General features: G+C 42.2%; 1 protein-coding gene across 1 annotated transcript in view; it reads left to right on the top strand.

The window, feature by feature from the left end:
• LOC137380054 (receptor-type tyrosine-protein phosphatase gamma-like) overlaps positions 1-15,331 on the top strand; it is an 870,349-nt gene that overhangs the window by 87,920 nt on the left and 767,098 nt on the right. The window contains exon 2 of the mRNA XM_068051600.1: positions 1,557-1,661. Coding sequence (XP_067907701.1) covers positions 1,557-1,661 — 105 coding nt within the window. The remainder of the gene's footprint in view (positions 1-1,556; positions 1,662-15,331) is intronic.

Here is a 15,331-nt window from a genome sequence, read left to right as displayed (position 1 = left end):
TCTCTCCCTCCTCAAATTCAAGTATCCTCTGTTCCAATTGTATCTTTGCTAACAATACCCTGTTGGAGTCTGCTTCTAACCCTGTTTCTGATTCTTCAGATTCATCCCACACTGCTGAGCCATTTTCCTCAACTCCTCCACAGACTTTTAACTTATCCCAAGTTACTTTACTCTGGCTTGGAGATCTACTAGCTTCAATAGCAGACATGTTAGTATTCGATCACACACAACCACAAGAAAACCTGTATTGAAATCTTTTTTTTGCTTGGGAACAATTTGGTTTCCCACTTCCAATTTCTCGTTTGTGGGTCAATTCCGGACACTAGCACCCAAATTTCTGTTGCGACCTGGTGAAAAAGAGGTCGGGGGGTTCCCTTTCAACCTTCACCTGGTCTTACTGTAATTGGGTTTAATTTTAAACACTTCATGTTTTCAGCTCCCCCTTGGTGAATCCTTGTTCACCGCTTTCGAATTATAAGGCAACGAAATCAACACAAACAGGCTTTCTTAGGTTTAAAGAAGAAAAGTTGAAATTTATTAAACTTAAACTCTAATTCGGTTAACGCCTACGGATACACGCCTCGCCCACGCTAGCACTCACACGTAATACACACATGTAAATAGAGACAGAAAAGAGCAGAAGAAAAATAATGTGGAACAGTTTGAGGCAATATCTGAAGAGTTGTTATGGTTCTTTGAGTTCACTGTAGAGTCCTCGATTGTAGGTAGATCTTGCTTTTCGTTGGGGTCTAGTATTCTTCTTTAAATCTTATTTGCTGTCAGAGACTTTTCTCTCTTGGGGTTCATGTGTCTTCAGTTAATTTAGAGGCCTGTGAGAAAGAGATGGGAACTGACATCTCTCCCCAAACTGTTTGCACAAATTCAAAAAATTCAAGTTGCCCAGCAGTTTAGTCAGGTTACTAGCTGGTTTGACCATGCCTGTTTGTGTATTTGGCCATCTTAACAGTCAACCTGGAATGCAAGCTCCCCCAACTTGAACGTCTGTTGAGCAAAAGTCCATTGTGGGTTGAATGTCAGGGAATGGCGACTTTGTCTTTCCAAACATTATTTGTTAATATGCAAATGTCTTTTCCAGCCACGGTTGATCTGTTTGAATAGTCTTCTTCACTTGAGTAACAGTTTAAAATCAATGTTTGTGACAAAATTAATGTGCCTCATTCTTGGCAGGTGGGGGCCTAGCATGACATTATTTTTTCCTCATGTTTTTCTTTGACCAAACAGGTGATTTTACAGCATATCTTAAACTTCTTGGAGGTTTAGTAGTATATCAAAAATTTTAAAAGGACTGTCTTTTGTATAGTGATCCTGTTACCACTCTATTGTATAGACATGAGCTAAACTATTACAGTATCTATTTGACGATCAAAACCAGAAAAGTCCTGAATAACACTGAAAATAAGTATAAGAAAATCTTACTGTGTACATGCATTCGTTATTTTCCCTAAATGTGAGTGTGTTATGTGGAAAATTTACAAAATAAATCCAGCATGACTCCAATTGCATAATCTATATTTTTTTCCCACACTTTTTCCTAGCTTTGACAGAAGATCATGTTGGATCACTGCAGCAGAGTGAGCTTGAAAATGTCATTCATATCCGAAGACGTAGAGAAACTGGGGATCCATACTGGGCTTATTCAGGTAAGAGCAACTTTGACAGAATGATAAGCAAAAGACTACTATGGTAATGGAGATTATGAAAAATTCCTCCCTGTAGGAAATGCTGTTTTCTACAGCTTTTGAATCCTTACCTTGGAGATTTATTTGCCTCCAGTCTGAAGGTTTCTAACAGTGAACATGACTCGTATTTTGTCCCTGGCAACCCACTGTGAAATGTGAGACTATTAATTTCTTGTTGCTCAGGCCGTTGGGTGTGTAAAAGAAATAGTAGCATAGCTGTAATTGCACTTTTTACACATCCTTCATTACACAGTATTTGAGGCCAGCGATAAAAGGACCCTTCCCCTGATATAAATGTCTTAGTATTGTATGCAGTAACAATCTGGAAACATCCACTTGCTCAATTATACTTGTAGCTTTTTTTAGCCTTCACAAATGTGTCTGGGCAAAACAAAGCAACTTGGCATTTTTGTAGGTTATAGCATTGTAAATTGCAAGACATTGTTTATTCAAGCACAGTTCTAGCATCAATGCTACGGCAAGTGTTCAAACAGTGCAAAGCCCATATCACATAGATAAGTTAAGTTTTTAATGTTGTTGTGAGAGTCTGCACTTGAGAATAGCAAGTATAACCTTTCCCTCCAAACACATACATTATTTGAGGAAGAAATCTTCCAGGATGGAACTTTTCAATAGTTTAACCTTACATATTTATGCATAGTAGAGTAGAAGATAATGAAAAATAAATGTTGAACAGACTACATTAGACGAATAGCTGATGTATTGGTACTTATAATGGTGAAAGTGAAAATGAGAGCACAGAAATAAAGGGAAGGAATACAGTTGAATACTCACTGCTGTATCGACAGGATTTTTTTACAACACAAATACACTTAGTGATTGTGTAATTACTTGAATTCAGCTGCAGTTGTTTGTCACTGATTCTGCCAGTAATGCAAGTCCAGTTTTAATTTATTAACTTCTCTTCCCAGTTTATTTAATTGTGTTCATTTGGGTAAACTAATAACCATATTTAAATTTACAGGGATAAAACATCAGTTTATACAATTGACTGTTTCATTCTTTAAGTCATGTTAAAAAGCTAATTTGAGAAGTTTTGGTGCATCCAATGTAGGGCGGCGCAGTGGTTAGCACCGCAGCCTCACAGCTCCAGCGACCCGGGTTCAATTCTGGGTACTGCCTGTGTGGAGTTTGCAAGTTCTCCCTGTGTCTGCGTGGGTTTCCTCCGGGTGCTCCGGTTTCCTCCGACAGCCAAAAGACTTGCAGGTTGATAGGTAAATTGGCCACTATAAATTGCCCCTAGTGTCGGTAGGTGGTAGGGGAATATAGGGACAGGTGAGGATGTGGTAGGAATATGGGATTAGTGTAGGATTAGTATAAATGGGTGGTTAATGGTCGGCACAGACTCGGTGGGCCGAAGGGCCTGTTTCAGTGCTGTATCTCTAAATCTAAAAAAAAAATCTAAATCAATGTGAATTATTCTTGGATCCTAACATGTTTAGTGATACTTAGTTCTATAAAGACGTCTGCAAACGCGACATGAAATCGTGTGACATTGATCACAAGTCGTGGGAGTCAGTTGCCAGCATTCGCCAGAGCTGGCGGGCAGCCATAAAGACAGGGCTAAATTGTGGCGAGTCGAAGAGACTTAGTAGTTGGCAGGAAAAAAGACAGAGGCGCAAGGGGAGAGCCAACTGTGCAACAGCCCCAACAAACAAATTTCTCTGCAGCACCTGTGGAAGAGCCTGTCACTCCAGAATTGGCCTTTATAGCCACTCCAGGCGCTGCTTCACAAACCACTGACCACCTCCAGGCGCGTATCCATTGTCTCTCGAGATAAGGAGGCCCAAAAGAAAGAAGTTCTTGAACACTAATATCACGAAACATTAATTAGTTTTTCCGGTTCCTTAAAGGCAAAGCTCCAAAGTGGTTACTTCAGTAACAGCTTGCTTATTATTTGACATCTTATATTACTCTTTGAAAGCTCTTTAAGCTGGTTACTTGGCCTTAATAATGAACATACCAGAATGTGACCGGTTTAAATGGACAAGGTCACAACTGCTTCCATTGAAATATGGGGCTGACTTTCCAAAAGGCGTTTGATACAGTGCCACACAACAGACTTGTGAGCAAATTTATAGCTCATGGAATAAGCGGGACAGTAGCAACATGGATACAGAATTGGCTGAGTGACAGAAAACAAAGAGTAGTGGTTAATGGAAGTTTTTCGGGCTGGGGTTCCCCGAGGTCAGTGTTGGGACCCTTGCTTTTCCTGATATATATTAATGACCTTGCTGTACGGGGCACAATTTCAAAGTTTGCGGATGATACGAAACTTGGAAGCACTGTGAACTGTGAGGAAGATTGTGTAGGACTGCAAAAGGACATAGACAAGTTGGTGGAATGGGCAGATGAAATTCAATGCAGAGAAATGTGAAGTGATATATTTTGGTAGGAAGAACATGGAGAGACAATATAAAATAAAGGGTACAATTCCAAAGGGGTTGCAGGAGCAGAGGGACTTGGGTTTTTACATGCATAAGTCATTGAAAGTGGCAAGACAGGTTGAGAACGCGGTTAATAAAGCATACAGTATCCTGGGCTTTATTAATAGGGGCATAGAGTACAAGAGCAAAGAGGTTGTGTTGAACTTGTACAAGACGCTAGTTCAGCTTCAGTTGGAGTATTGCGTCCAGTTCTGGACGTCACACTTTAGGAAGGATATGAAGGCGTTAGAGAGTGTGCAGAAAAGATTCATGAGGATAATTCCAGGGATTAGGAACTTCAGTAATGAAGGTAGATTGGAGAAATTGAAACTTTTTTCCTTGGAGAAGAGAATGCTGAGAGGAGATTTGATAGAGGTATGCAAAATCATGATGGGTTTGGACAGAGTAGATAGGGAGAAACTGTTCACATTCGTGAAAGGATTGAGAATGAGCGGGCACAGATTTAAAGTAATTGTTAAAAGAAGCAAAAGCGACTTGAAGAAAATCTTTTTCACACAGCGAGTGGTTAAGGTTTGGAATGCACTGCCTGCGAGTGTGGTGAACGCAGGTTCAATTGAAGCATTCAACAGGGTATTAGACTGTTATCTGAAAAGGAAGAATGTGCAGGGTTACAGGGAGAAGGCGGGGGAGTGGCACGAGGTGAATTGCTCATTTGGAGAGCTGATGTAGACACAATGAGCCGAATGGCCTCCTGTACTGTAACAATTCTATGATTCTGTGAATTTTCACTGGGCTGAGAAGGTGGGCTCGAAGACTTCCATGCTAGCAATTTTGCGCTGCTGGCTGGTGTGCCGGTCTGCCAGCATGTTCTTACCTCTAGTGTGTTTTCATGGAGGCTGCTTTGGGAGGTATTGACAGCTACTCACCTGCCAGAGATGGGTAGCTAATTAGGCCAATTAAAGTGCCTATTGAGGGCAGTCATCAGAATCTTCCAGACGGCCTGCAGGCCTCCAGCAGAGACCAAAGCCCAGGCAATGGACAGAAGAGGTGGACCAGGGGGCCATTGATGCCTCATTTAATTTCTCATCCCCCTCGCATCCCATAGCCACAATTGCCAGAGCGCAACAGCTGCGTCTGCAGGCTGTTAATTGTATATCAGTTGTGCTTAATTATATGCAGGTGAAAGGTGTTAATTAGGATATTGAGCACAGGTACAGACTGAAACTGGGTAGAGGTTAAGTTAGGAGATATACTGTTTGTAATGTTTCTGTAAATAAATATAAGACTGAGTAAACATTGGCTCCTGCATCATCCTTCACCAATGGGCTTTCTGGAATAGAACACAGGTCATCCTGTGGAGGGTTCCCCTGCACAATGACAGCCTGGCAACTGTGGCCTCTTTTTTTTTAAGCTTTCTAAAGTCTTCAGTTTCCCTTTGTTCTCCTACTTTCATCAGCAATGCCCACCTCTCCCAGTGGGGCTATCAGTTGCCCAGAGCCTCAGGTGCTCTGATTGGCAGCTGTGGAGTTCCCCCATCGTCCCTCATTAGATGGGGCTTCTTAATTGGTTGCCTCCTCCAAAATCTGCCCCAGGGACCTGCTGCCGGCATATCTGGGTTTCCAGCCTGCATTTCATCCTGACGGTGGGATTGGGACCTGGGAATGAAAGTCCAGCCCATGGTTTTGTCTTTTTACTGAAGTCACACAAATGAGTTTCAGTTTTTTTCCCCCCACGTAGGTGTTGATGACTCTTTAACAAAGATAAATATTCTAAATTTTATGGTGATTTTGTTTATAACTTGAAGTGCAAACTTTGCTAATTCACAAACTTTAAATTCATTCAAGAAAATTTAGTTTTGGCATACATTTCAAAAGTAATCTGATGAATGAAGCTCACAAAAGTGCTAATTTTCATTCAGAATGTTAATGTTGGAAACTGGTCATTCAATCTTTCTGATGAAGCACAACAAATATGCTTGAACAGTGCTACTTCCATGGCATTATACCTGTTGTACCAATGTGCCTATCATCCAACTGCAAGCAAATCAGTTATTGCTGAAAATAGGGACATTTTGTTGAAGCTATCACTTTTTGCAATGGGAAAGGTACAGGTCATACCCAACAAGCCCGCGCTTGCTACAAACCAATTTAAGATTTTCATTCCGGCTCACACTGTGGTGCATTTGTATGTACTGGAAGCTATATATAATAATGCACAGGCCCTGTTCTTTGCAGATAGAAAGAACATTGTTATGACCGAGGCGGGAGCAATGCACTGTCAATTCAGTCCCATTACTCCACAGGTCACAGCATATTCAAGTTTCCCACCTACCGGAAATTAGCCACATTAAACACTTTATTAACCCCCAGAATAAAACACACCAAACCAGGTATCTTTAAACAGCAACAAATTAGCTATTTATTAATAAACTAAATCTTAAACAATACTGAGATTAATCTATGCCTGAAAAGACATTATAACTTCTTATTCCTCTTAACTCTCATGCATGCACACACACATACATTCAAAAACCAACGGTTAACCGGTTTTAAAATTATAATTTTAAATTAGAGCTGTTTCTTAGGAATACTGAAATAACTGGGTTGTACGTCTTGGTGGGTTATGTCCCGGTTCGGTTCGGTGTCCTGGAGTCGAATAGTCAGATTCCACTTGAAGTCTCCAGGTGAGTTTGATGAACAGTCTGTCATGGATAGGCGTTCACAGCACTTCAGCTGCAGCAGATGTCACAGAGATCTTTCAACAAGGGGTATAGTAACAGGTCTATTTGGATTTTAAATTAGAAGTTTAATAGTAGAAACTTTACTGAGTTTCCAAAACTTCCAGAAACACAGATGGTAACAGAAAGTCACTCCTGAAGCAGAGACTTCTCAGAGACTGGAAGTAAAAAGGAATCTGCTACCTCCAATAATGCAAAGATTCCTTTTCAGGGGTCTTTTCCTCTTTCGGCGAAACACAGCCTGTAGGCCGATGTAGATTTTCTGCTGAGAGCGACAAATTCTTCCTTCAGGGGAGAGCATGCTTCTGCCAGATCAAACCGGTTCTAGCCAGTCTCTACACACAGTCAAACTGATACAATACAGCATGTGAGCTCTCTGTCTTGCTGTTGCCTAGGACACACTGTTCCCAGAGCGACAAACAGCTCTGTCTTAAAAGCACACATACCCCCCCTTTAGTTTTTAAACAGCAGTAAAGAAAACTTCCATGACAGCATGTACACACATTGTGCCTGTTCCAGCTAAACAAAATAAGTGGACAGCTATTCACTGGTTCATTCCTCAGGGCAATGCCTTGACCAATCAGAGTCCAGCTGCCTGGTTTAAATTTCAAACAAAGCTTGGCAGTTAATTGTCAGTCATCATAAACTGATGCAGTCTCCATGGCAACACCTCTACCAATCAGAGTCCACTTGCCAACCAATCAGCACTCTCTTCTCATACAGTATAAATGTGTTGCTTTCCCTTACGTTGGTATTTTTGCGAATTGTCCTGATGACTGTAAGACGAAAAGCTTTGACAAAATGTCTCTTTTTTTTCAACAATACTCAAGTTCTGTACTACCAAATTAGTTATGTGAAATAAAGCAATAATTGATCAAGATCTTGCCAGTGCAATTAGTTTCAACCAAGCTACTGGTGCCTGTGAGGTCTATGTCTTTCATGCCACTAATCTTTCTGGGAAAGGAAAATAAGAATTCTGTTATATTGCCTGCACCTGCCAGATCTGAACAACTTTTACCTCTGTTTACTTTCCTGTTAAAGCCAGTGAATCTTGATATGCAAAAAGATGTTTCCCATCCTAACCTTGTTGCATATATTTGAATTGTTTTTCAATACATAGATGAAAATAATGATATAAATAGCACACCCAAGCTAATTTTAAAAGAAGTAATGAAGCTTAAAGTATTTTTTGCCAACTCTTAATTAGTTTTGCTTTGTGGCTAAATAACATTTTATAGTTTTGATAGAAATTGCAGGGGGAGGTGGTGGTGGTGGCATAGTGGTAATGTCACTAGACTAGCAACCTAGAGCCCCAGATGAATGCTGTGGGGACACGGGTTTGAATCCCTCCACAGCAGATGGTGAAATTTGAATTGAATTAATAAACCTGGAATTAAAAACTAGGCTAATGGTGACCATGAAACCTTTGCCGATTGTTGTAAAAACCCATCTGGTTCACTAATGTCCTTTAGGGAAGGAAGTCTGCTGGCCTGCATGTGACTCCAGACCCACAGCAATGTGGTTGACTTTTAAGTGCCCTTTGAAATGGCCCGGCAATTCACTCCATTGTATCAAACTGCTACAAAGCCCAAGAAAAGGAATGGAACTGGACGGATCACCCGGGATTGACCTAGGCACTGCAAATGACAACAGCAACCCCAGCCCTGGCGACCCTACAAAGTCCTCCTTACTAACATCTGTGGGCTTGTGCCAAAATTGGGAGAGCGATCCTACAGACTATTCAAGCAACAGCCTGACATAGTCATACTCATGGAATCATACCTTGCAGACAATGTCCCAGACACCACCATCATCATCCCTGGGTATATCCAGATCCACCAGAGGTGGCGACACAGTGGTATACAATCAGGAGGGAGTTGCCCTGGAATTCCACAACATTGACTATGAACCTCATGAAGTCTCATGGCATCAGGTCAAACCTGGGTAAGGAAACCTCCTGCTAATTACCAACTACTGCTAATTACCAACTACCGCCAACCCCCCAACCCTGCTCTGCTGATGAATCAGTAGTTCTCCATGTTGAACACCAATTGAAAGGAGCACAGGGTAGCATGGGTACAAAATGTACTCTGGGTGGGGGCCTTCAATGTCCATCACCAAGAGTTGCTCGATAGCACCACTGCTGACCGAGTCCTTAAAGACATAGCTGCTAGACTGGGTCTGCAGCAGGTGGTGAGGGAACCAAACAGAGGGAAGAACCTACTTGACCTCGTCCTCACCAATCTACCTGTCACAGATGCATCTGTCCATGACAGTATTGGTAGAAGTGACCACCGCACAGTCCTTGTGGAAACAAAGTCCCCTCTTCACACTTGTTGTGTGGTAGTACCACTGTGCTAAATGGGATAGATTTCAAAAAGATCTAGCAACTCAAAACTGGACATCCATGAGGGCCATCAGTAGCAGCAGAATTGTTTTCAACCACAATCTGTAACCTCATGGTCTGACATGTCCCCCACTGTACCATTGCCATCAAGCCAGGAGACCAACTCTGGTTCAATGAAGAGTGTAGGAGGGCATGCCAGGAGCAGCACCAGACATACGTAAAAATGAGGCGTCAGCCTGGTGAAGTTACAACACAGGACTACTTGCATGTCTAACAGCGTAAGCAGCATGCAATAGTCAGGGCTAAGAGATCCCACAACCAACATACCAGATCTAAGCTCTGCAGTCCTGCCACATCCAGTCGTGAATGGTGGTGGACAATTAAACAACTGTCAGGAGGAGGAGGCTCACAAATATCACCATCCTCAATGATGGGGGAGCCCAGCACTTCAGTGAAAAAGACAAGGCTGAAGCATTTGGATCCATCTTCAACCAGAAGTGCCACATGGATGATCCACCTCAGCCTTCTACTGAGGTCCCCAGCATCACAGATGCCAGTCACCAGTCAATCTGATTCACTCCACCTGATATCAAGGAACGGCTGAAGGCACTGGATATTGCAAAGGCTATGGGCCCTGTTAACATTCCAGCAATACTACTAAAGACTTGTGCTCCAGAACTGGCTGTGCCCCTTGCCAAGCTGTTCCAGTTCAGTTACAACACTGGCATCTACTCAGCAATGTGGAAAATTGCCCAGTATGTCCTGTGCATAAAAAAAAAAGGACAAATCCAACCTGGCCAATTACCACCCTACTCCCGATCATCAGCAATGTGATGGAAGGGGTTGTCGACAGTGCTATCAAGTGGCACTTGCTCAGCAATAACCTGCTCAATGATGCTCATTTTGGGTTCTGCCAGGGCCGGTCAGCTCCTGACCTCATTCCAGCCTTGGTCCAAACATGGGCAAAAGAGCTGAACTCCAGAGGGAAGTTGAGCTGCCCTTGACCGCAAAGCAGCATTTGACCGAGCCCTAGAAAAACTGGAGTCAATGGGAAACAGGGAGAAAACTCCCTGCAGGTTGGTGTCATACCTAGCACAAAGAAAGATGGTTGTGGTTGTTGGAGGTCATTCATCTCAGTCCCAGGTCATCACTGCAGGAGTTCCTCATGGCAGTATCCTAGGCCCAACCATCTTCAGCTGCTTCATCAATCACCTTCCCTCCATCATAAGGTCAGACATGGGGATGTTCGCTGCTGATTGCACAATGTTCAGCACCATTCATGACTCCTCAGATACTGAAGCAGCCCATGTCCATATGCAGCAAGACCTGAACAACATCCAGGCTTGGGCTGATAAGTGGCAAGTAACATACAAGCCACGCAAGTGCCAGGCAATGACCATCTCAAACAAGAGAGAATCTAACTATTTCCCCTTGATGTTCAATGGCATTATCATTGCTGAATCCCCCACTATCAACATCTTGGGGTCACCATTGACCAGACTTGAACTGGACCAGCCACATAAATGCTGTGGCTACAACAGCAGGTCAGCGGCTGGGAATTCTGCGGCGAGTAACTCACCTCCTCTCTCCCCAATGCGTGTGCACCATCTAGACGGCACAGGTCAGGAGTGTGTTGGAATGCTGTTCACTCCCTTGGATGGGTGAAGCTCCAACAACACTCGAGAAGCTCGACACCTTCCAGGACAAAGCAGCCAGCTTGATTGTCACCCTATCCACCACCTTCAACATTCACTCCCTCCTCCACCAACGCACAGTGGCAGTAGTGTGTACCATATACAAGATGCACTGCTTCAAGTCTCCATTGACAGAACCTTCCAAACCTGCGACCTCTACCACCTAGAAGGACAAAGGCAGCAGATGCACGGGAACACCATTCCAAGTTCCCCTCCAAGTCACACACTATGATTTGGAACTATATCGCCATTCCTTCACTGTGGCTGGGTCAAAATCCTGAAACTCCCTTCCTAACAGCACTGTTGATGTACCTAAACCCCCAAGGACTGCAACGGTTCAAGAAGGCAGCTCTCCACCAACTTCTCAAGGGTAATTAGGGAAGAGAAATAAATGCAGGCCTAGCCAGCGATGCCCAAATCCCACGAACGAATAAAAAAAAGACTATTTATTGAGTTTCATTGCATTCCAACATCTATTGATAAATCACCTACTTCTGAGAGTGAAGTAGATAATCTGTTACTTTTTGGGTGCACCAGATAACAATCCCTTCGTCGTCAATCACCTGCAATTTTACCTGATTAGTAGTGCCTAATTAGGCCAGTTTTTTCTTTACCTTGAACTGATAAATGAAGTGAATCTAAAGAGTGAATAGTGGATGATACATTTATCACCCTAAACCAGGGGAATTGAGCCAGATTAGTGAGATTATCACCATTACACCTCAGTGGAGCAAAGCAACAGCTGGCAATAGGAAGCAAATAGCCTTCCATTTAAAAATATCTCAAACCTATTTATAAAATAGCAAGTAGAGAAAGTACTCTGAGTGTATTTTGAGGACTTAAAAAAACACTGAATTGCTCGCTTTCTGAAAGCCTGAGAAAATATGATGCATCTTCAATACTTGTATTTATAACAAGTATTACGAACAAACCGCATCCATGATTTTTGGAACATTGGTTCTGTGGTTGCATAGATATATTGCAGAGATTCTGACTGTTTGTTTCAACAAAATCACTCACCTTTGAAATTTAACTTGAAGATTTGAGATTAGCATTACTTAATCCTCTAATGAGCTAATGGCAGTTAACATAAACCAAGGGTAAGGTTCCCAGAAGGAGGACATTATGTAATGGCTATTTAGCTAGAGGATGAAAGTGATACCATTGTAACGTAATGTTAGGAAGACACAGGGCTAATCATCCTGTGACTGAGTTCAGCTACTCCAACATGAGTTCTCCCACAGCTTTGGAGTCACCATTTATGTTATCGGTGAGTAACATTTCTTCTAATAAATCCATCAGCAAAAGACACTGCATCGAGAAAACCTATTCCTGGCACAGAGACAACAACCCCAAGCCTGTCTCGCCTCCAGTAGTATTTATCAACACAAACCAATTACTAATCTCATTACTGAAAACTACAAGACAGCAGAACCAGGAGCAGGCCAGCAGTGGTAAGAGGAAGTGGGGATGGGACCAGACTATGCATAGTGTGGATTTTGAACTCAACAGCAGAAATTCCATCACTGATTTGTAGTTGTGGATAGGGACTGTTCCCTTCCTGCACGAGTGTTAACAATAAGTACCCAACAAGATTAGAACTGGTATAGCATACAGGATCATTCTAGCTCGCTTCAACTGCTACCTATTTTAAAATGGTTATTCATAAAAGAAAAAAGACATAAAATCTACCAAATTTATTGAAGCCAAAAAAGGGTTAAAAATGAAGGTTGAAAACTGGAAACCCTAAATATATGCTCAGTGTTCTACAATCAATTTGGATTAAAACATGGTGAAAACTGGCAAATTATGATGATGAGACAGATAATTAAAATGGTGCTCGATGGAACCAACCAGTTGCATGTGTTTAGGTTGCAGTGCTTAGTCATTAACTGTGTCAAGTGTTAGTCATTCAAACAGAAATTAAAGGCTGACACTTAAGTTCTGTAGACTGGTACATGTCACTTGATATTGCCAAGACTACTTAAAGTTTAGAGCCCAGATGAAGTTCCAGATAAAAGGAAAGGAGGAACGTTGAAGAAGATAAACCTAAAAGTCACATTTAAAATCAGTTGCAAATGTTCAACAAATGGCATTAGAAATGTAAACGTTCAGGAATGTTAAAATGAGAAGGCTGGAGAATATTCACAACTGTTCATACTAAAACTGGAGCTGTTATTTGAAGGACAAACTTGTTGCCACAGCACCACTGATTAGTTGGAGGCCTGAATCCTGACAGTCCATTGTTGATAGAGCAAGAATGGATTGAGAATGCCCAAATTAGTTTCACATCAGGCCTTTACCAATGGCACAGAAGAGATTTTCATATTGTTAGTCTGAGCTGGATACAAATGTAATTATTGGAGATAAAAGGACCATGTGTGTAATCGCTGCCTCTCAGGCATGTGGGATGACTTTTATTTTTCTAATTTTTATGGTTCATGCATATTGTCATTTAATTATGAAATAAGTGTTAATTTTGAAGATTGTGTACCGTAAAGAATCAATTCTTGCAGTATTTCATACCATTAACTGATAAGCTCTGTGCAATCAAAAAGTAGTGTGGGAAACTGCATTATGATCGATTAATATTCACTATGGATTATCTACATTGTTTTATTTGAAACTTGTCTGGTATGAATTGTATTTTCATTAACCTATTGTTTTTACTACTTATGAATTAATTGGCAACTTTCCATCAATTCAGTATTGACTGAACATTGTTTTATTGCTGACACCCTGACTTCATTGTCATTGAGTGTTCCTGTTTGAGGCAAAAGAGTAATTTTCACTCTTGTTGAAGGAAAGTAAAGAAACGTTAACCATATAATCTACCTTGTTTGGAGAGAAGGGAAAGTTGACAGAATTTTTGCTTCGTAGTGGCAGTCTCCTAAACTGTGATGAGAAAGTCTTGCTGGACATGTGACATGCCTCATTTTTTGGATTTGTGCATTCTTGTGAAAACTCCACAAGTGCTTTGACAGTCAATCCTCGTCCTTTTTCAAAGGAATCTTAGATTGCAAAGGCGACAGGTAAGATTGTGTGGCAGTAGTTGAGCACAACACTACTCATCAAAGAAAGTTATAAAGGGATCCCTTAGGTATTTACCTCAGAGTAGGTTTGAATTGTTAGCACTGACAGTTCTGTAGGCCACTCTGCCGGCTTCGGCGATGAGCTCATAAAATGGCAGCCCGCACAGCCAAAGAGCCGCCGCAATCTCCCGCATGGCGGCTTATTTAAATGGCTGAGGTGGCCCGACCCCCAATCACGTGGAGGGGATGGGTTGTCCGTTGTCAGAAATGGCGTCAGCTGCCTGTGCGCAGACACTGGCAACATTTTTAAAGGGCAGCTAGCCCTGCTGACAAATTAAAATTTTTAAAGAAGTAACCTCCCCAAAACTAAATAAATTCATAACGCCCCTTTTCCACCCCACCAATAACAATTGCAGTAACTATTTGCCCTTTCCCCCCAAAAACACTTAACCTTTACATCTGACCTTCCTCCCCCTCCAAACTGCACAAAATGCAAAGATTAACCCATCCCACCATCCCCTACATCCATTACATTTATTTGACCCCATCTCCTCCTCTCCCCACTGACACTGAAATTCTCACCTTTCTCCCCCCCACCAATGTGGCGCCACATTTCCCTGGACGGGGATTTGAAGGTGCGGGAGTGTCGGCTGCCGCACCAAAGATCGCAGCAGGCCCTCAAGATAACAGGTAAGTCTATTTAGATGTATTCAATTTAATGATTTGAATATTTTAATTGAGGTCCTGTCGCCCAGCGACAGGGGGACCACCACAGAGTCTCGCCACCACTGGAAAGATCGGGCTGGGCCCTCACGGTGTTGAGGTCCGTGGTAAGCCTCATCTGGAGCTATCCTAAGACCACTCTCCCCCCCCCTCCCCTGCCTCCACGCCACCGCCCCCCCCCCCCCCTCCACCACTACAGAACTCGACACCTGGGGGAGAACAAAATCCAGCCCTGGGTAATATTTCCTGAGATAAAGATGCAATCAAGAAAAGATTTAACTGAAAAATTTAAAACCGTACACCAGAGGACCTAATCGCCTGCTTCATTTTTTAATTTTTCAATTTATGATCTTTATTATGTAATTGCTTCAGGTGACATTTTATCAATACCAGATTTATAAGCATTTAGAGAACTAAATTATATTTGGATAAATCATCTTACAGAAGCTTTAACAGAATTAATGCAAACATTGGCCCAGATTTAGTGGCAGTAATAAAGGTGAGGCTATCGGCATTCAGTATTATAATGGGGTAAATTGGATAGCAACTTCCAGCGCCCGCACATGCGCAGTAAAACACAGAAATCGGAAAGCTGCTGTCAGGTATACCCTGCGCTTCCATAAGTTGCGTTAAATCAGTACCTCACAAATAGACACAGCATTGAATTACATATAAGAGCATGAAGTTGCG

Source organism: Heterodontus francisci, chromosome 19 (assembly GCF_036365525.1).
Source record: "Heterodontus francisci isolate sHetFra1 chromosome 19, sHetFra1.hap1, whole genome shotgun sequence".
Lineage (NCBI taxonomy): Eukaryota > Metazoa > Chordata > Chondrichthyes > Heterodontiformes > Heterodontidae > Heterodontus > Heterodontus francisci.
Note: the sequence above shows the minus strand (reverse complement) of the source record. Positions and strands in the feature narration are given on the sequence as shown.